At 40.3% G+C, this 21,563-nt stretch overlaps 2 protein-coding genes across 5 annotated transcripts in view; both read right to left on the reverse strand.

Annotated features, from left to right (window-relative positions):
- Positions 1-2,798: 2,798 nt before the first annotated feature.
- Positions 2,799-13,797, reverse strand: GHITM (growth hormone inducible transmembrane protein). Of its 4 annotated transcripts, XM_038181194.2 has the most exons (10): positions 13,652-13,797; positions 12,419-12,574; positions 10,821-10,920; positions 9,525-9,636; positions 8,251-8,392; positions 7,044-7,152; positions 5,772-5,960; positions 5,049-5,220; positions 4,091-4,215; positions 2,799-3,359 (listed from the first exon to the last, which is right to left on the reverse strand). In XM_038181194.2, the coding sequence occupies exons 2-9, from the start codon at positions 12,545-12,547 to the stop codon at positions 4,128-4,130; spliced, it is 1,041 nt and encodes a 346-aa protein (XP_038037122.1). In that variant the 5' UTR covers positions 12,548-12,574; positions 13,652-13,797; the 3' UTR covers positions 2,799-3,359; positions 4,091-4,127. The 4 variants fall into 4 exon arrangements, with proteins under 4 accessions (XP_038037122.1, XP_038037121.1, XP_038037123.1 ...); XM_038181193.2 differs by having other exon boundaries at positions 2,799-4,215; XM_038181195.2 differs by lacking the exon at positions 13,652-13,797 and adding an exon at positions 13,422-13,572 and having other exon boundaries at positions 2,799-4,215.
- The window catches only part of LOC106019181 (uncharacterized), a 330,836-nt gene continuing 321,990 nt past the window's right edge, over positions 12,718-21,563 (reverse strand). Inside the window, exons 6-8 of the mRNA XM_072040223.1 lie at positions 15,705-15,776; positions 13,765-14,156; positions 12,718-12,801 (exon numbers count right to left, since the gene is read on the reverse strand). Of these exons, the coding sequence (XP_071896324.1) occupies positions 12,718-12,801; positions 13,765-14,156; positions 15,705-15,776 (548 nt within the window). The remainder of the gene's footprint in view (positions 12,802-13,764; positions 14,157-15,704; positions 15,777-21,563) is intronic.

Here is a 21,563-nt window from a genome sequence, read left to right on the forward strand (position 1 = left end):
CCATGATGCTCTTGAAGGAATTCTTACAGCCCTGGACTACCTGACCAACCAGTTGGGAAACATGGCATGCACCTCTATCCACCTCTGCCAGCTGGAGTTACTAACGTGACTGAGAATCTAGGATTTGGTGGCTGCAGTGGATTCAATTTTACTGCCTGTAAAATAAACAAACAAAAAAAACAAGTCTCCTTCTCCTTGCCCCATCCCATTTCCCCTTTTGTAATTAATGGACAACTTCAGTCCAAAAGAATAAAACGTTTTCAGCAGACTGGTCTCTACTGTGCAAAGACTAAACAGACTTTTACATTTCAAGCCTGAGAAAGGCTGTAACTTGACCATCTAGCCCAACCTCCATTGAATCATCCTGAAGCAATCCAATTGTTTCCAGTACTTACTGCACTTAACACAGTTTTGGAACTTATACTAAAGATTTCAAGAAAAAGAACCAACTGCAATCCCCATTAACCTGAGAAGTGAGTTTTGAAATCTCTCCCCTTGAGATGTTTTTTGGTTCTATGCTATTTTTAATCATGATTTTAATAAGACCCTATTTCTGGCTAATAAAACTTAAAATTCCTTTCTGCTATGCTCACAAACACCTATTCCTCCCATATTTATTGGCAGTCAAGCTGCTGATTAAACTTCTCACTAAACATGAATCTTCTTAAATCTCAAAGGCATGAGAATTGCGCTTTCCTTAAATACAAGTTTATTTACTCACAACAGAGGGAACTATGAAAGCTTCTGATAATAAACAGGGGAACGCCTGTTTACATGTGTTGGAAGTGATAGGACAAGGGGGAATGGTTTTAAACTAAGACAGGAGATTTAGGCTGAAAATTAGGAGAAAGTTTTTTACTCAGAGAGTGGTGAGGCACTGGAACAGGTTGCCCAGAGGGGTTGTGGATGCCCCATCCCTGGAGGCATTCAAGGCCTGGCTGGATGTGGCTCTGGGCAGCCTGCTCTAGTAGTTAGCAACCCTGCCCAGAGCAGGGGGCTTGAAAATAGATGACCTTAGTCTTTTTCAACCCAGCCCATTCTATGATTCTGTAACACTTGCTTTTCTGATTTATTTCATGCCCCATAAACTTAAAACTAATTATTTAAAAATACTCTATGTTTTAATATTTTGTTGTTGTTGCTTTTGAGTTTTAATTAAAAGTCATAAGAAAATATAATTACATATCACCATCTTCAATCTGACACAACAAAACGCATCAAAAGATGAAAACTTATGACTTTGTAACTATCAAAACCATGGTAAACAAAAGCACCCAAAGGGGAAGGCAAAATAGTCAGTAGAACATTAAATAACATTCCTTAATCAACAACAAAAACAGCTTTACTGCTAAGACTGCTAGATTTTTTTTTATTTCTATGAGTTTACAGCCTACTGTTAATAATCATTTTTGCTTCCCATTTTCCTGGGAATAGAATGAAACTAGACATTAAAAATTAGTCTATCCAGGTACTGATCAGCTTTTACATGTATGAATTTCAGGCTGTAAAACATCTAATTTTCATTTGAAAATACTCAGTGTTTAGGAGTAGACCTCAAAAAAAAAAAAGTATTTAGCCCTTCCTCAGTGGTATTTGTTCTCAAAGCTGTGGAGTAAGATATACTTAACGGATCTTAATACTCACTCATGAGAAACTCCTGATTTAAAACTGTACTTCTCAATTTAAGGAAACAAACCAAACTACTTACAACAGCATCCTAATAAGTTTTATTTGTAAAACTAACCTATTATTTTTAGTTCTAGGAAGTTTTCAAGTTTTCAGTTACCATTTTAACAATAGCATGACAGTAAACCAGCATAAGAACCTAACAGATGCTGTCACTGCAAAATGAGCACCAGGTTCTTGTGCCTATCAAACCACAACCAAGATTTTTATTTTTCCCCCAATCTGGGCTATCTTAAATAAGGTAAACCTTGATTCTTTCCTTAGGACTTCACATATAAGAGAACCTATTTTCCCGTTTTTTTTGGAGACCCACACTAGATAGCACCAGAGTATTTTCCTGCTGGAGTCCAACGTCAAATTGCATCTTCTCACAAGACTCAATGCAAACGAGAGCATTCATGGTTCAGCAGACACTTTCTTTTTTGTTAAGTTTTTAGACTTTCCTGTTGTAGTGTTGTGTTCTACACCTTACTGTTTCAAACCATCCAGGATCCCCCTTGTGGTTCATAATCAACCTCTAAAGCTTTGTCCCCTGAATCTAAAAAAAAACAAACAAACCCCAAAACCCAAAGCAGCTTGGCTTGAGTGTTCTTTAGTTACAGGCACAAATATTTCTTTTTTAGTTTTGTTATAAGGCAGATTCCCTAGAATCTCTTTGTGTAGATTACAGAATTCGATGACAACTATACCGCTATATGTATATATAGTATGTACAGTTACTCTAAATCAGTTTACACATACCACTGTGTATGAAATTACTTGAAAAGACCAAGATCCTATAAACTTACCTACAATGTGACGTGATCCTGAGATTTCTACCTTCTCGAAGTACTAAGAGCTTTCCTTCATTTAAAATAGTGCCATGAGCTAGTTTGTGCTGTATGACCTTTTGTCGCAAAGGATTTTGTGCAACAAGGCTCTTCACAGTCCACTGTTTTTCCCTGTGACTGAAGAAACTAGAAATACTGCAGTAAACATAAAAAAGCAGTACTGGCTGTATTCCATAGCCAACAAGACACACCAGAAGGATCACTTGAAGCAAGTGTAGATCAGCATCTTCCATTGGGGAAACATCCCCCAAAAGATGGCAACGAGTGAAACTGGAAAACATCTTTGGGGATTTTTTTAAATTTTTATTTTGTAAAACAGAGGAGTATGCATTCTTTTACAAAGGAATTTGTAGCCAAAAAAAATACAGTACTCTTAACTGAGTTACTGTGAAGTTAGTTAAATTATATTAACACATGAAAAGTAAGAGCAATCAACTTGTGAGGCTAGAATTTTATTTTTCCCAGAATACATCAACATAGCATATTCACCGGAAAAATGGAAGTCCGAGTTGTTGGTATTAGCTCAAACTTTTTTTGTGCCCAAGAACTTGCCCCGTCTTCCAACATAAGATGATGTACTTCAGCAAGCATACATGTCTTAATGTTAAATCAATTCCACCTATTGGAACATTTATTTTCAATTGTACTAAACACATCAATTTGGAAAAGTTAGAGGCAGACTACAGCATATATCAAAATGGTAAATTATTGATACTTGGCTTTACAGCAAGCAGTCCTCAATTCCTTTTCTTTTAGTGTCAACTGTACAAGCTTCTGAGAGGAGATGAACAGTGGAAATTGTTCTGAAGAATGGTGCTTCATCTGCATACTGAAATTTAGTCACTGGAAGAAAGACACACCTCTATCATTATTCAACAATTTGATGAATCTAGTATCAAAAGAGCCCAGCTGTTGTTATATCCACTTAACATTAAAACACTGGAAAGCAGACATGGAGTTTTCATGTGCTCCAGAAGGAGACTGCAGTTTTTACATGGGACAGGCGCCACAGGTTCCTCATATTGCCTTTTGTATGTTGTTGGACTAGGTAGGTGAGGTGACCAATGTCTTTCTGAAAATTGCTCAAACCTTTCTGAAATTTCTGCCTAAGCAGCAAAATACATTGTCACATTCAATACCACATCCAACTTATTCAGTTCTTCTTAATATGCAAATAAAATATGGCGTCTACAACTTAACTGAAAACTGTTGCATATGAACGGCATTTCCTGAAGTAGCTTGCGTCCTTATCTGCACATAGGATACCCGTTTACAGAAATGACTTACTTTACTATGCACTTACAGTAGAAAAAGAAAGCAAAAGTTGAACTGCTGTCAAACCCATTAAGAAGAATATCGACTATTTTACTCATATATATTTAAAATAATTTACTCTCCCCAAATAATGTACAATTTCAAGCAGTCCACATTGTTGGAAGGTGTTTGATGAAACACTATTAAGTTTGAATCACATTGCACTTAAACAATATGCTGAAATGCTTTAAACTTCTGACCTGCAGCAAAAGTGCTTGTAATCATAAGTTTTTATTTAGTATATGCACTAGGCAGACAACCTAGAACTCCTGGCTGTCAGCTGCGAAGAGTCTTGCTTTACTTCCTACGGCCACCTCCACCACCAGCAAGCATGGTAGCCACCCGAATGAAGATGTTCAGTGTATCTGTGTAGATACCCATGCACCTAGGAAAGAAGAAATGAAAGTTAATCTTGTTGAACATAAACAGTATTATTTTGCACTTCATACCATTTTCTTCTAAAAAAGCATCCATCAAGGGTCTCCAACAAAACTCAACTCTACCATGTCCTCTACCCTAGTTAAGTAGAAACACCCCTTTATTTTTTTTTTTGTACTCTCTCTGCCAGCAGCACCTATTTGCAAAAAATCTTAACGGAGACTATGCTTTTCTTACAGGAGACCTCTATTTCTATGCTTTATCAACTAGTTGTCTCCATGAATTTAGAAGACAACTAGTGTTCTATTTTACTGACAGAAGGCCGGATGCAAGGAGATAAACAATTCACCTAAGATCAAATAGACAACAGGTACAGTAAGGCAGTTACTTGTTCATCAGACTTGCTCTTTAGTGAGGGTCAATTAATCCTTCTTTCCCTATCACATTTGTTTTTTTATTTAGAGTGATAAAGACCAGTAAATATTAAGCAACTTCAGAAGAGTTAACATACTTCATCTCAGCTGATACTGAGAGGTATTTTCAGAGAACAACTATAAATCCTCTCAACAATGCTGCAGAAAACAAGTGCTTTTTAGGAAGCCAGTATTACTGGACATGACACCACATTTTCAATCCTGTCTCTCTCATTTCAGGCAGACGCTTTCAGTTTTAACTCCACTAGTTTTTTTCCCCCATTATGTTCCTAAACCCTATGATTTCTTCCATTTGATAGCGACACACTTTTGAAGAGTAAACAAAGGTCTGGCTCTTTACGGTAAGACATATTGCCATATAGCTCAAAGCTGATTCTTTCACATACAGTGAGATCGGAATACTTACGCATTGATTGGGTCATACTTTGTCACTCCGTAATAGGGAAGAGTCTCTGCACGCTTGATGACATGCTGTGTATCATACAGCAGAAACATGCCAAAGAGTACCAATCCACCATACACAGCTACTGAATACAAGCCAGCCCCAAAAGCAGAAGTAGGAGGCAAGAACATGGACCCTGGAGAAGAACATAAAAGAGCCTTGATGAAAGCTATTGTATTTGCTACTCTGAGTAATGTTAAACTTCAACTCCTTTAGCACATGTTTTTCAGTGACTACTCAATTCTCAATTTGCAGTGCATTTTTGATTCAAGGAACTTTAATACACCAACAGAAGATGTCTCATACAAGCCAACGCAGTAATTTTGAACACCCTAAGGAATCGTGCATACTTTTCTTCACATGAAAGTACTCGTGTTCCTAGGACTTTCATACAAGAATGCCCAGAAACATAAAAGGGAAAAAAAAACAAGTGAATCAGAAGCTAAGGTAACATTTACTGTTCTCCTGATTCACTGCCAGTAGTTAATCAATACAAACCATTACTGTCAGCCATTCATCAAATTAACACTTGCCAGAATCATAAATTCATTTTCTGTCTTCAAGACGCGTAATGGAGTTATCTCCTCCTATGAACTGACGGGCTAGCCTGTAACTAGAAGTGAGCTTCCCATTCTAGCAGTCTAAGTTTATAAGCTACTCTATTTGACAGTTAAAATAATACTTTACCAATTGAAGAGGCCAGAACAAAGCCTAAGCCTATTCCAAGGGGTCCTCCCATGTTCAAAAATTTTTCACTTGGAGCACACATGGCCACAGTTGAGAGCCCTCCGACAATTCCAGCTGTGTACCAGGCAGCTCTGATCAGCAGAGGACCACCCAAGAAGGCTAGTGGCGCCACCACCGCACCCATGACACCTAGCCAAAGGAACACAAAACCAGTAAGGTTTGGAACAGCTCTGGTAAAGACACCACCTGCCAAAACAATGTTTCAAGTCATGACTCAAACTAATCCATTTAACATGACAGGACACCAGCGCACTTGCCAATTTATCACACTACCTTCTAGATAGGTGCACAATCTTAAATTCAGTGACCTACTTTCCTCTAGTTTTGGAGAGTACTTTAGCGAGCTTGTCTTTAGAAGAAAGCTTAACAGCAGACAACGTACTGATCTCTTCAAAAACAGCTGTTAAGAGACACTTTGAATGGACTAATCAACTACAAAATAGCCATAGGAATGCTGAAAACTGAAGGTCAGGACAGATTTTTGCAGTAAGAATTAGTCCAGCAATTAAGTCAGACTTTTTGCTAGTCTTGCATGAAAACTATACCTGTTCTGTTAATGTCATACTAGATCAATAACACATCACTGAAATAAATTCAACTTCTTAACAGAAACTTTATAATGAATTTACAGAGTACAATTAAAGTAATTTACTCTAGAACTAATTTACTTTAGCTCTAGAGTATAATTCTACTAGAGATCTAGTACAGTTTCCGTGCCTAACATGTCTGTCTAATTATTATTTGAAGTATGCAACATCAGTAAGACACCGATCTGTTTCTTGCAAACCCATCTTTGGTTTACAAACCTGATGGGAATGTGTATCTAAGAAGCTGTTATTTAATACTAAAACTGTATTTTTCTGATCAGTTTCCAAATATCTTCGTATCCTGTACAGATGAATTTCAGTAAGTGTAGGTAACAGTGCTTACACAAGCTATAGTGCCAGAAAGCAGTCACAAAAACGACGCAGGTATTAATAAATCAGTTCTATCCAACACGTACCTCAAGTTCAACTTGAGCATGACTTTTACAAGAGTATGAGAAATTAGAGGTACATTAAGGACACTTAAGAAATCCCAGTGGTCTCTGAAAAATCTCAAGTCTCCAGCAGCAGAACACAGTAATTTATTATAGTATCAACAGTTTTCTTCAAGTAAGAATGCAGTCACACAGGAACATACTATTTTATAATGAAGACTATAGCCACATACCTGAATGCATCATCCAAGCAAGATGTTTAGCTGCTGGACTATTTTCATAGGATATGGACCTGACCAACATTCCAGCACCAATCATAGCAGCGAAAGTTGCACCTATTGCCTGTAAGAACAGCAGTAGAGAGCTCAAGTTGGTATAAGAATGTATGATCGCCATTCTACCATATGATTTGTTGAACCTCCTAGTCTCAAAGTCAATAAACTGCTCTTTCTGGAATTATGCTAAATCATAATTTGAACATTTGTCAATTTCTTTACTATTCTAGTAAAAGATATTAAAATCTTTGCAGATTCTAACTTGCAGTAATTCCCATTTCACTTATACCAAGTCTTCTAGAAATCCAAGTTTAGTGAGAAATGGCAAGAATCTCTTACTCGTGTAAGGAAAACATACAGTTCCTCCACTTAATCCCATTTTCATTAGAGTACCTGCAAGACTAGCTTTATTTTTTTTCCTTGTACATTTCTCCACCCAAAGCCAGTATTCAGTTCACATGCTTTTACTATCACCTTTTAAAACCTCATTGCCTCCTCTTACTTTTTATTCTGAAAAAAACACACAGCAGCTAGCCAACTGATCAGAGAAACACACAACTTCGGTTTACTACCAAGGAAGCATTATTAATTTGATCTCTGTAGAGCTGTGCAGACGCTAGCATTTAACTATTACTATTCTGCTACACTTAGCACACCAAATATGTAGGAAGCAGAGATTCTGTTAGCAGTTTGCCTGGATGATTTGCCTACCAGTATCACTTTGGCCTTGGCAAACAAGAGCTTTGGAAGAGTTACACAAAACAGCACAGGGAGGAGTACAAATATATAAGGATCTCTAATCCCATTTTTAGAAAGCTACAGAAATAGTATTGCTAAGCTCAAATGGCCACTTGCAACAGGTTCATATTTACATGTAGCTGGTCAGCACAGCACAGCATTTTATGTTATGTACGCAGTTTGTCAAAAACACACTACTGATGAGGTACAGAAGGTGCACAACAGCATGCAATTAGATGCATCGAATTATAAAACACAAAACATCATTAGGGAACGTCTGTGATCTTTAAAGATAAGGACAAGAGCATAATAAAAGTTCCACCTTCCTTTTCACAAAACAGTTTACCATTTAGCATTTTTGTTATCAACCACAACATTTAGGGTCATTTCTCAGTGATTTTTTTTTTTTTATATAACATGAGCTTACCAGCCAGGAGCCTTTTGTCATAAGGCTCATGAGTGCCGGAGATCTGCTTACTGCAACAGCTGACATTGCTGTCAAGCCAATGCTTCCCGCAAAGTACATGTAAGTAGAGTGAATTCTGTCTTTCACATACTGTGGCCAAATACTGAAAAAAAAAAAAAGTAGTTGTACAGATTTATGCAGTTATCAACACCAGAATGAAAACCAATTAAAAAAAAAAAAGCACATCCAAGCTGTTAAATATATTCATAGTTACGGATAAAAGTGAAATATCATAAAATTGTGTGGTTTAGCAACTTGTATCATGAGTTCAGATCACAACAGGAGTCTGAACTTTTAGATCTTCCCCATTACATGCAGATATTATATAACAATTCTAGCAACACTGTGATTTACAAAGAATGCTAATGATAGTTCAATTCTGAGGAGAAAGTATACACAGCAGGAAGCTTACATGCAAAAGAATATATTTTTTTTTCTAAATATGGAGAAGTAGAGAGTGGTGTATGCACACAACAAATGAGTGTAAAGAAAATTGTCTATAGATTATGTACTGGGCAGTAAGCAGCCTGCAGAGCAGCTCACAGAATGCTGAGTCACTGTGTGCACATTTATCTGGTATCACAAGCCAGGCATGTCATTTGGAGAGCTCTAACAATAGCAGCAGAACTGGACACGAATGAGAGCTCCTCAGTACAATGAACACATTTGTATTTGGAAGTGACTAATAGTAGAGTAAGCAAATCAAGACATCGCCAGCATCACTTTCTCCCACACCTATGCTTACCAGTAACTGACTTAAGTCTAAGTAACTAGATGCTGTCATCAGCGAGGCTTTGTTGTGCAATACATCTAAGTTTAAGAGTTTAAGCCAACATGAGTATTCAAAGGAAACTCCTTAATACAGTGTTCTGTAAGGAAATGTGTAAAAGTTTAATGAATAATCTCAGAGGAACACAAGGCAAAGTGGTCTTAACAATTGTTTTACTCTTCATAATTTATGAATTATTTGCATGTGGCACACCTCCAGTTTCAAATTTAGCAAAACAAAGGAATTCACATAAATCAGTATCTATTTAAATCTGAGTTATTTAAATTTTCCTTTCAGTTATATACTTTAAAATCCTGCACAGCCAGAAGCAAAAGCTTTCTGTCCAGAGATTACGAAAGGTAAGCTACATGCATATTAGGAGATACTAGCTAAAGAAGGGGCAGAAAAAAAGAGGAGGGAGATCCACTTCCAAGTGCTCTTTACTTAAATAAGCTCTCTTACTTACACGGCTTTTTCAATAGCTCCAATCTCACTGGACATGCCCATTCCATAGTAACAGAGGGCCCCCAGGCCAACAGCAGCCCCTCCAGCAACAACGAATTTTCCCAGACGATCAACTGTATGAAGAAGAATCATGCTCTCATGAATGCTTTTCTTGGACTGTTAAAAGCATTCTCACATGGCTTTGTTTTTATCTGTAATACCTGATCCATGTTAGGCTTATTAAAGCTCCACTTAACTTTGAAAGTCAATGTGTAACCATTTCTGAGATAGCTACGCACGGAACGCTCCAGATTAAGCCTACCAACACCATACAGTTTCATAAAACAGAGTAGGAATTGAGATCAGCTAGTATCATGGCAAGTTTATTGGCCTTTATTACACTAAGAGCTGGGAATTCTAACACAAAGGCCAGTTAACAAGTCCTCCAACATAAGATATTGTTTCCTTTCCTGTCATTCATCTACCTTTAACATTTGCTCAGTCAAGTCTTTGGTATTAGATTAGACCACGTCAGTTTCAGATGCAACTTACAAAGCTCACAGGCAACAAGGCATGATTTACCATCAGTTTCTACTGTCTGATTTTTAGACATACTACTTCTGTGTCACAATACACAGAAAAGTATTTATCAGCTGAGACCAAATGCTGTCACTTGTGCACTTCTTTGTGTACATTCTTCCTCAGTGTGCTATAGCCATGGTATTCTTTTCTCAATCTATGTATATTCTACTTACCAATTCAGTCCTGCTAACATCCATTTACAAGTCTTGCTGAACTACTAATACCAATCACTTTGTGACCTGCTGAGAAAAAGCTCTGATTCACACTAAATGTACCAGCAAGCATAGAACACCAATATCTTACATGCCTACAGCGCCCTAGGCCTTTTTCTTTCTTTTTTTTTCCACCTTATATGCAAACTCCACACAGAGCAGAATACTTCCTTGAAACAGCATAAGAAGTAGTTGGAGCAAAGTGTTAGCATTATTTTAAAGACATCTGTAACCAAGGAAGTACTAGTCTCCATTAAGTAGCAGACAAGTTTGATTTTATAGTACCTGCCAGCACTTCAAAGCAGAGATAACAACAAATGTCTTGTGAGAAACTGTGAGGTATTTCCAGCTTTGAACATTACAGAGAAAGACAAGCAGAGAAACTATCTCCAAATTGCTGGTAAATTTAAAATACTAAGCAATGTTTTCAGTCTCCTTAGTGGTTTGAAGGAAACCATTTTCTTCAAGGAAGTTTTAAGATAAGCTTTAAAACACTGGGAGTATATAAAGCAGAGCTACCCTACCTTTAAGTGCAGTTTCTGCAGATGGCTCAAACGCTGCTTCTTTAATTTCCTGGCCAATCTTCCCACGCCTTACACCGGTTCTTACTCTAGTGGCATAACACTGTTAGATTCAAAGGTAAAATAAGACAGATTCAATGAAATAAAACAGGAGACATTCTTTATGATGAACTGTATTGACAAATTAATAACAATCCAATTTTGAGAGAAAGCAATTTGCTTTTAACACACCAAAGCACTGCCATTTACTTGCTACACCTACTATTGCTAGTTAATTTGTGCTTCCCTCCGAAGTACATGAAGCAACAACATTCAGAGAAAACAACTGAATATTAAAGTTCAGGAAACTGTAAGAGACATTTACAGACAGCAGTATAGAACCAATGCAGAAGTTGAAGTTAACAGTTCTGCTAAAAAAATAAAAAGTTTAATGTTTGCATTTCTATTCTACTCCCACTGTATTAAGCAAGGCCATAAGCCTTTATTTTACTTTTCATGTAAAAACATACTCTTTATTTACTTAACTTTATGTTAAAAAAAAAATAACACAACATTCCTGCCTACTGAATTTGGGAGAGCAGTGTGAATTCACTTTTGTATCTAACCTTTATTTCAAGAACAAACGTTGAATGAAGGCCGATAAACTAAAGATCTATGGCTAACAAGCTCCAAGCAAATAAGGCACGCTTTTCTACTGAACCCTTCACAATCTGCAAGAGGTGTAAGAACTCTTATTTTAAGTTCAGAAACTGCTTTTGAAGTCAACCATTTGCTCAGAAATTTCTGAATTATTATATGGGCACTTGACCAAGGGATTGCTCAAAGTAGCAAGTTTGTTTTAATACTAAAAATTGAGATCTACAAGCATTACTACAAGCATCAGCTGATCGAGCAATAAAATCCAGGAAGTTTACTAAAGCATTTCAGGCACTTTTTTTTCCCCACCTAACAACATCTAACTCCACCATTATAATTATGTAGCATTCCTCACAACGCAAACAAAACACAAACAAAACCACCTAAAAATCAGAACCCCACCAAAACAAACAAGCAAAAAAATCACAGCCTGCAATTTAGGGTGCTTAAAAGAGTTTTCTATGCATAAGATGAAAACAGAAAGGAGAAGCAACTACCTTCTCTCCATGAAGTCTTTAGATAATGACAGTTCAGTTTTGAAACTGCCAGTAAGACTCCGGATAGTCCTGCTAGATTTCAAGAATTACTCTGGCCTGGGCAACGGCTCTAAAGACATACCAGGACTACTGCTTTTGAAAATAAATTTTTCATTTAACTTAACATTTAAGATGGAAAAATACTAGGAAACAAGGACCTTGGAAGAGGTAGAACTTTTGCTCTCCCTACCCTGCATAATAAGGCTTGCCCAATGCTAATTACCTGCTTCAGGTTCTTTTTCTAATAATTTAAATGGAAAAATATTACTTCAATTACTTTTAGGCATTCTGTTTATGATTATTGTTATTCCTTCACTAAGTAACAGTAGCTTTCTCAAACAAGCCAAAGGTTTAGGAGCGTTGGAAACAGGTACTCCATGCCAAGCAATTCTCTTGGCAAAACACTCAGCCCCTTGACATCTACCTTACCTGGTTAGGCTGCCACAGCTGGTACGCTTTTATACCGGAATTCCTCAATGCTGGGGAAGCCTGAGTAATGGTGGGGCGCAACGCCTGGCATGGTAACGTCCTCAGGCACACCAGCCTTGCAGCCAACATGGTTGCTTAGTTAGTTTAACAGTTGTCCTACAAGTGCACAAGAAAATGTGTTTTAGTTTTGTTACAAGGTTTTCACACAAAAAACATATATTTACTGCTTATTCTCAACTACTCCATGCCATATAATAGCAATACATAGGGATCCTGATTCTTGAGTATTGTAATTAGAACTAGAACGTTCTTAACCAGAATTTAGCTGCTATTCCATCTGTATTTGTTTTCCGTTTCTGTTGGTTATCTTCTGCAACAAGGTGCTTACCAAAAAACAGAAAAACACATTAAATTTTTTACACAGAAGTTATCACCAAGAGCCTTTATGTATTTCTGTTTGAATTATCTTGTCAACTAATTTTTATTTTGAAAAACATTGCATGAATATTCTTCCTTCAAGAGTGTAAGATCTTCCAAACTCTATATAAACGTCAGTCAGGTATAACAACACCAAATGACTAAACAGTGTAATGCACGTGATGGAGAACCCTTTAGGAAAGGTCGTTCCCTTTTAAGTTGCTCTTTTGATGAATTAAATATCTTTATAGAGTCAGATTCCAGTCAAGGTCACGCCCAGCGCAGGAGCTCCGGTTACTCCGTAGCAGCTCTGAGCAGCAGGCCCTGACGTAACTCGCAGCTACCAGCAGCGAGCGGGCACGGCAGCCTGCAGGCTCCCCAGGCCCCTTTACCCTATTTCCCCGAGCACCGCGTGCCACACGCGAGGCGCTGGAGCCCGTCCCGGCCCAGCTCCGTGACCTGACGCAGCTCTGATGTAAGCAGCCGCGCCGACTCCCAGCGCTTTTCTCGCGGAGCCCTTCCTGACGCAGGCGAACACTGCCCAGCGCAACCTGCGTGCTCTAAGTAACAAATATCAACCACGCACCCGAAACGAGCGCCCGCGCTGCTGGAAACGTAACGCTAAGAACGGAAAAGCGAAGGCGGAAACCGGCCCCGCTGCCGGCCGGGGCAGCCCCCCCGTGCGGCCGGCACGGCCCCCAGACCTCCAGGCCCTCTCCCCTCGGGGCAGCCGGCCCGAGGCGGGCTCCGGGAGTCAGCGGTGCCGGTGCCGGTCCCGCCGCGGTGCCCCCGAGGCCGCCCGCCCCCGTCCCGCACCTGCGTAACCGCCCCGCTCCGCGCCGCTCCGCCAGCACAATGACGCAACGCCGCGCCGCGCGCAGACGCCGACTGGCTGGCTCAGCCCACGTGACTCCAGAGCACGCACGCACCATTGGCTCCGGGAGGCGGGGGAGGTGTGACGTCACGCAGTCCACAGGACGCCGGGAAGCCATCTTTAACGAGGGCAGAGAAACTTCTGGAAGCTGCCTCCGGTGGAGACCCTGTTGAGGGCGGCGCCATTTTGAGGGCGGCGCCATTTTGAGGGCGGCGCCATTTTGAGGGCGGCGCCATTTTGAGGGCGGCGCCATTTTGAGGGCGGCGCCATTTTGAGGGCGGCGCCATTTTGAGGGCGGCGCCATTTTGAGGGCGGGCCCCGCCCCGCAGCGCCTCACGGAGCCCGGGGGTCCGGGAGCCGCCTCCACCCGGGCGCTCCCCGCGGGCAGCGCTCCCGGCGCCGCTGGCCCCCGCAGGTGCCGCCGTGTGCCGGCAGAGGGCGTCGGCTCTGTGAAAATAAACGGGCGAGAAATTTGAGAAATTATATTAGAGAAATCACAGAATTGTAAAGGTTGGGGAAGCCCTCCAAGACCACCTGGTCCAACCAGCACTGTACCACCAGTGTCACCACGGAGCCATGTCCCCAAGCACCACATCCAGCCTCTCCTCGAACACCCCCAGGGACGGTGACTCCACCACCTCCCTGGGCAACCCGTCCCAGTGCCTGGCTGCTCTTTCTGAGGAGAAATGTCTCCTCATTGCCAACCTGAGCCTCCCCTGGCACAACTTGAGGCCATTCCCTCTGGTCCTATCACTAGTTACCTGTGAGAGGAGGCCGACCCCAGCTCCCCACACCTCCTTTCAGGCAGCTGCAGAGAGCAATGAGGTCTCCCCTGGGCCTCCTCCAGACCGAACACCCCCAGCTCCCTCAGCCGCTCCTCGCAGGCCTTGTGCTCCAGGCCCTTCAGCAGCTTCAGAGCCCTGCTCTGGACACGCTCCAGGGCCTCGAGGAATGCATGTTTCCAGCCCTAATCCTAGTTCTGCTCAATGCAGGGCCTTGCAAGGGCACTCCAGCCCATCTAGAGATTACACATTCCCTGTGGAAGAACTTTTGGGTGAACTAATTCTCCATTGGCAGCTTCTTTCCAGCCTCAGCCCAGCTGGAGCCTTGAGCTTTTTTTTTCCAAGCTTAACCCTAAACCTAAATTGAGCCCTAAAAAGCCACTGCACCACTTGCCTGGACTCTGGCAAGAGTCCTGGGGGATAATCTCTTTGCAGCCATTGTTTTTCTTTGGCAGCTCTGCTCCAGCTGGAGCTCTGGTCTTTTCACCAGCCCTGACCCTAAACCCTAGGCTGAGCTAAAGGTCAGTGGTGCTGTTCAGTCCAGACCCTAGTAATATTTTACTAGGAGAAAAACTATCTTGTCAGACTTATTTTGCCTTTGCCAAACCTTCTTTAGCCCCATCCCGTCTGCATTTCAGACTTTCAATGCTATTCCTAACCCTAGTTTGAGCTATAAACTAGACACTATCGAGAAACACGATATTCTTCAGAAGAGAATTCTTTTGGCAGCCCTAAGTTTGCTTTGGCAGCCCCTCTCCAGCCCCACTCCAGCTACAGCTCTGTAGTTTCTTTCAGCCTCAACGCTACATATGGGCATGGTTCTTCACAGCCAAGTAAAACAGACTGTGAGAGACTTGAGCCAGGATCAAAGACAAATGTAACAAGAAAGAAAAGGTGTTGAATACAGAATGAGGTAGAAAAATAGGATGAGAGTTACAAATAAACTTTTGAGGATTGTGATCTTAGCCTTTCTACACCTTAGAGTTTCCTTGTTTAAACGGTTAGAAAGTGAACATAGTGAACTACTACTTTGCAAAATGAAAGTAAGATAAAAGAGATCAGATGTGCGAGAGGTCTAAAATGCGCTGGCACATAGGATTGTGAAATAGAATTTAAGTGAGAAGAACGAGGCAGAAGAACATGCTACGTAAGCGTGGAAATTCCTTGTGAGAGGGCCAAACCTTGTGGGATTCAAAGTCTGATTCTTACTTACTCTGAAGCTTGTTTACTTTCCTTTGGAGTAAATCAAAATCCAGAGCTTTGAAGTCTGTAGCCCCAAGGTCTCCTACAATGGAATAAAAAAAGCCAGTTTCAGACTACAAATAATGTTGTTTATTTAGCAACTTCTAGTGTTTATTTCAGAGTTTGTAACACTCAATAATTGTTAGGTACTAAAGGATTCATTATAATAATTAATATTTAAATTTGTAATTCAGTTATTAATAGTAATAATTTATGCAAAGAATCAAACTTATCTCTCGCTACAGCATGTAATCATGTAGAAAAGTCTCCTAGGACTTTCAAATAAGATCCTCAATCCAGCTCTGTCCCAAATTGTTTCTTTAATAGATGGTTTTGCCAGAAGCAACCCAAACCCACAAAGGACCCACATGGCAGCAATTCACCTGTTGATGCTTTTTCACAGAAACTGACCGCTAGCAGATAATCCTTTTCTATGAGGTGGTCAATGGATTTAAGTGCTCTAACTAACGAAATCATTGATTGTGCACGAGTGAGAAAATAGCGGCCTCTTATGCAAGCAAGTCCCAAACCATCTAGGAGGTTGTGAGTCTAAACCAGCAGGTTGCATCCTCTCTGTTGGCACTGCTGTAACATGACTTGTTTCTCTCAGACAGGAAGGCAATAACTTCAATCGCTGTGCAGCATCATATTACTGCAGAGCTTCAAAGCAGCTGGCTGAGCTTTTGCAGTAGTTCAAGCTCACGCTGATAAAAGCATGGATAACAGCATGACAGCGAGTCTTATTGGTGAGATGGCAGCCAAATGCACACAGAAAAATTTGCTTTTAAACTCTGATGCACTTTTCCTTCATGGCATTGTGTTCAAATGTGATGTGTCCCCAGCACCTGGAGTTGGGTCCAGTGCTGTTTAGCAGCTGTACTAATAGCCTGGATGGTAGGACAGAGTACATTCCCAGAAGGTTTGCAGATGATACAAAACCACTGGCTGTGCTGCCATTCAGAGGGACCTTACCTGATGGACTTGAGAGAGTAAAGCCACTGAGTCTGGCTGTTACCTAGCGACAGGATGGGCACAACCCAAAATACGAGACATTTCACTGAAGTGTTATATATATATATACATGTATAGTGGTAGTTGCAGTGGAATAGGTTGCTCAGAGCATTTTGTAGTCTCTGTCTGTGGAGATTTTCAAAACATGACTGGACACGGTGCTGAGCAACCCTCTGTAGGTGACCCTGTTGTGCTGGGGTTTTGCCTTAAAGAATCGCCAGAGGTCTCTGCCAATCTCAGCTATTCTATGTAATGTCAACACAACGATTCCTGAAGGAACCACTTTTGTTTTTTCAGGATTGATATGCACCAACAAGAGATGTCTGGAAAAAAGTAAACCTTTTCATTTTCTCCAGGCAGTATATGAAAAAGGTGTCACTTTCAAAGAAACAAAAATATCACCCCTCCCCCCCAAAACTAAAAGTAAACAAAAAAATAAACCCACCTAAACAAACAAAAAACCCTAAAGATAATGTGCTTTGAAAACAGGTGAACTCCTCCTCAGAAATCAAAAAGATAATCAGGAAAACTTGTACTGACATAAAAAAAAAATCATATAATTTTAATTTCAGCAGTTCATGTTCTTACCTACAGCTGGTTTTGCATTTGCTGGCTATCCTATAATTATCTATTTCATACCAAATACAATTTGGTATGAAAGGATTACTGTATAATAAGAAATTGTTGAAGAGTAGGAAACTCCCTTGAGAAGGGACCTGAGGATTGAAGGGATGTGAGCGAGGTTGGCAGGGCAGGCTCCAGGTGCTGCCCCCCAGCCAGGCAGGAGCTGGGTGTAGGAACAGGTCTGACATTTCCCATAAAAGGCTGCTGCCAGGGCAGAAAGGGTGGCAGTGACCAGCTGCAGTGCCCAAAGGGAAAAGCTGACCTGCTGCCTGCACTCCCAAAGAGACTGATGCTCCTCTCCTCAAGTCTTGCGTGAGAAACATCACAGATTTCCAAAGAATAAAGTCAGCTGTTCTTATGGATAAATAGTTTCTTAAGGGAATTTTTTTTCATTGTGCCGTGGAAGCGAGGATCGCCACTAATGGAATCATCTTTCCGGAAATACCACGTGAGGTATTTTCAGCCGCATGCTGTGCATTGCCAGTCACCTTAAACAAGACAGTAGAACACTTACACATAGCTCAGGGCAATCCTGAAAAGCCGCGTGAGCCACAACAAGCCCATTCTTGTGTTGATAAATAGGGTCACTCTGAATTTTGAAACTTAAGCTTTTAACTCTGCAGCTCTGGCATCCTCCTGCAGAAAAAAGACGTCTCTGTCAATTGTTCACACGGCTGTGTTCATCGGCAGAAAATAAATACATCTGTGGTTAGCAGAATTTCTCCTCAGGGCAAACTTTGCTGGTGAAGTTTTTCAAATTAGAGCTGGGGAAATATATTTTGACTTCCTGGTAGTGCTGACTGCAGCATTTCAGATCTCTCTCCCAGCAGATTACAGGGGACTTTTGGACTTGATCTGTTCCTACTATTTATGTTACAAACTTGCATTCGTTAAGCATCATGTTCTTGTTTTACATTAGATACCATTAAATAGTGCCGTACAGAAGGAATTTGGAGAGACGGGTTGATAAGAAATCACGTGTTTGCCATTAAATATATATTTTCCATCTGATATGGAAAATGAGGGTTGTAGCATTCATTTCTATTTCTGAATTTAACCGCAGTTAAAATACATGAAGGTATATAAGCCTGAACGTCGAATTCCCAGTTCAATACATTGCTGAAGCTCATGGGTAACTAGAAGCTACGATCCTAGCTGTAGCAGCAGCTCTAATGTGTTTAACTTAAAGCACATGCTCAGAGCAGTTGCTTTAGTTTCTCAGGAGCAGCGCTTTGGTTACTCAAGTGCTCAAAGATAAATGAAGATGAGTGCTTTGGTGAACAAGGACCTGACACTGTATAGTTATAAATGAATACAGAAGACAGAACATTTGGTTCACTGAAGATTCTATTTGAATAAATTGTACTTAAAAGGATGTTTCTTTTTCTTGATCCGTGTTTTGGAGCCTATAGCATGAATTATTTATTTACACCAAATGATAAGAAAAGCTAAAACAGTTTTAAAATATTTTTTCAATGAAAAAATGAAACCTCTCAACCTCCAAGAAATTGCTATTTATTTTGTTTAAATAGAACAAATAGTCATTTTCCTAAACGCCTCTGAACTCTATACTGCCGCAAAAAATGACCCAGGGCTTTTTCTAAAATTGATGTTTTTCCTTTCTAATTACTTTTAACATGCAGGGCACTGTTCTTCTGCAACTTCTTGAAAAAAATCCCTCTTTGAAATTCAGTAAGCTCCGATTTAAAATGATTGGTTTCCACCTGGATGGACTGAAATTTCCTTCTTGGGAAGTTTATTAGTACATTAAAAGATGCAAATTAATTCATAATTCTTTCAGCTCATTCTCTTGGGAACAATTATACAAGGAAATTATTAATGTACAAGAAAACAAGAGTTAAAAATCTCAAGGGGCAACAGGGGTGCAGAATATATGAAAACATTTAGACCTAGCTAATAGCAGAACTTGGTTATGATGATAACAGTTGATAAAGCAATTTTAATTTTTATTTGTAACCTGATAGCAACCACACAGTGCACGCAAGGAATCAAAGACCCCAGTGAAATGAGTTTTACCAGCAGAAGCCCTGATCTCAATGAAGTGCTACAGGAACGCAGTGTGAGGAGCTGAATGCATGCTTCCAGGTTTCTAGGATCACAGCCAAATGTAAGGCTTCAATAAGCCCACCAGTTTCAGTGTCTCAGATGTATACCGTGCCATGATGATTGCATTCAAGACTATCATGTCAATGTAAGCCTCTGCACTCTGATAAATAAGCCAAATATTTTCATCTGGATAATGAAAGCCCCTCAGGATCCAGTTAATATTTGATGAAAAAAACAGCACATAGATTTGCTTTTTAGGGCTCTTTGATGGACTTATTTTTTCTCCTTTTAGTGAAGGTGTTAAACAACTCAGCCACTTCCCTTTCCAGTTTTCTTTTCATAATTTATCCTGCATGCTTTTAATGTTACAAATCTGCTGGAAATTTCAAATATTTTTACAAACAGAGTCATAGCACAGGGTATCACCAGGGAACCTGTAATTACTTGCATATCTGCTTCCAGCACTCCCTGACATCTGGCTCTCGGTGATAAAGATTGAGGGAAACGCATGTTCTCCCAATACTGTAAAACAACCATCACGACTCAGGGAAGTCTGTCCATGGCATGGGCGTTATGCCATCTTAAAGACTTGACTTTTTAAATCTTAAGCACAGCCGTATGAACATTATACGTAGATGAAGCCTCTGTTGTTGACCAATATCAATTTCCCTGAGGTCTCCACAATGAAAGTCTGGGCATAGCTTAAATCACAGGGGCAAGACAATAAGCAGGGACGTCATTTGAACTGAGAGCAAGATTAACTTACGGATATCCAGCTATAACATTAGTTGTATTAGACAAGAAAGACTTACGTGCCTTTCTCTACAGACTCTAACAAGTACTGCTCACAAATGATAAATGTTTACATTTGAAAAAATAAGATGTACTACAAATATTTCTCTCAGTTTTCAGATAGCATAAGAACTGAAATAATTATCTACGTTAAATGTTACGGACTGACAAAAATAAAAAAGAGTGGACATAGTAGGGCTGCTGTACACACAGGTCATCCAGACAGAAATCATGTTTCTGAATACAGCAATATTTCTTGTTTTATTTTCTAGTGACAGTGGGCCCCTTGCACCCAAATATTCCCAAATCTGAGCTGTTGCTTTGACAATGTATATAAAGGAAAAGTGAAGTTTCTTCGCGTGAAAAAGCTCCCACTGAAGACATTGGCCAGGTTCCCATTCTGTCCTGCTCCTGCCCGCTTGGCTCAGTGCCTTTCCTTTTGCCAAGCTAACGCAGGCGGGTGGCTTCAAGGGGAGCACGTCCGACTTGCGCTTCAGGCAAGGTTACTGAGAGAAACTGAGGATGATTCCCTATCGAATGCCATCGCTCTGTATATTTAAAGGAGCATATGGATTTACTGGAAAAAAAAAGGAGGGTTCTTCAAGCATAATTAACATCCCTATGTCAAATTCCACCAGGCTCTTTTAGCTAGTTTTTTTCTCTGTGGACATCAAAAGGGTGAGGCCAGACCAGGCTTTCTGTAAGCAAAATTTTCATTCCCCAGGACTGCTCCAGGCTGTTAGACACAAAACAAGCTGATGGCATCAATTTGATTCTGAAGGGTCACATGCTTATATGAGAAAATTTCGCTTTAACTTTAGATAGCATTTCACTAACTTTAGGTACAAAATGGACAGAGATAGTCCCTATCACCACTGAAGTGACTTCTAATAAGGCTAGCACCAATGTTTCATGTCTGAGATCCCTCAGTATTGCTTCTGTGATATGCATCTTTGGCAGCAGACCAACAGCGTCAGCCTAGCATAAAGGTAAATGCTAGCTCTACTTTTTTCTTTGAAGTGCACTATCTTAAAGGATCAGTGCAAAGCTCTGGAGAAAACAATATTCAAGTCAAAAATTGTCGCTGTTCTGGAGAAATGACTTTAGTAGCTAATTAGCCATGGTCATTCCTACCTGTATAGACAGCAGAAAAAGAAAAGAAGGACGTGTAAGGACAGTCTTTCAGGAGTTTCCCCCCATATAGAAAAGTACAGATGCCTGGTTTAATATAAGGAATTGGCAGGCTGCAGATAAGAATGGTGAGAGCTCTTCTGGAAGTCAGGCTTGCTCTGGGTTTGGCTACTGTATTTCTGGGACTTGGCCCTTAGCACCGTAG

This window comes from Anas platyrhynchos, chromosome 6 (genome assembly GCF_047663525.1).
Source record: "Anas platyrhynchos isolate ZD024472 breed Pekin duck chromosome 6, IASCAAS_PekinDuck_T2T, whole genome shotgun sequence".
Classification (NCBI taxonomy): Eukaryota; Metazoa; Chordata; class Aves; order Anseriformes; family Anatidae; genus Anas; species Anas platyrhynchos.

Excerpts from the sequence above, each read along its gene's own strand:
- GHITM (XM_038181194.2), bottom strand. The coding sequence starts at position 12,547 with ATGTTGGCTGCAAGGCTGGTGTGCCTGAGGACGTTACCATGCCAGGCG. Across the intron at positions 10,921-12,418 it reads AGCTGTGGCAGCCTAACCAG|TGTTATGCCACTAGAGTAAG; the intron begins GTAAGGTAGATG and ends TGAATCTAACAG. Across the intron at positions 4,216-5,048 it reads AAGTATGACCCAATCAATGC|GTGCATGGGTATCTACACAG; the intron begins GTAAGTATTCCG and ends CTTCTTTCCTAG.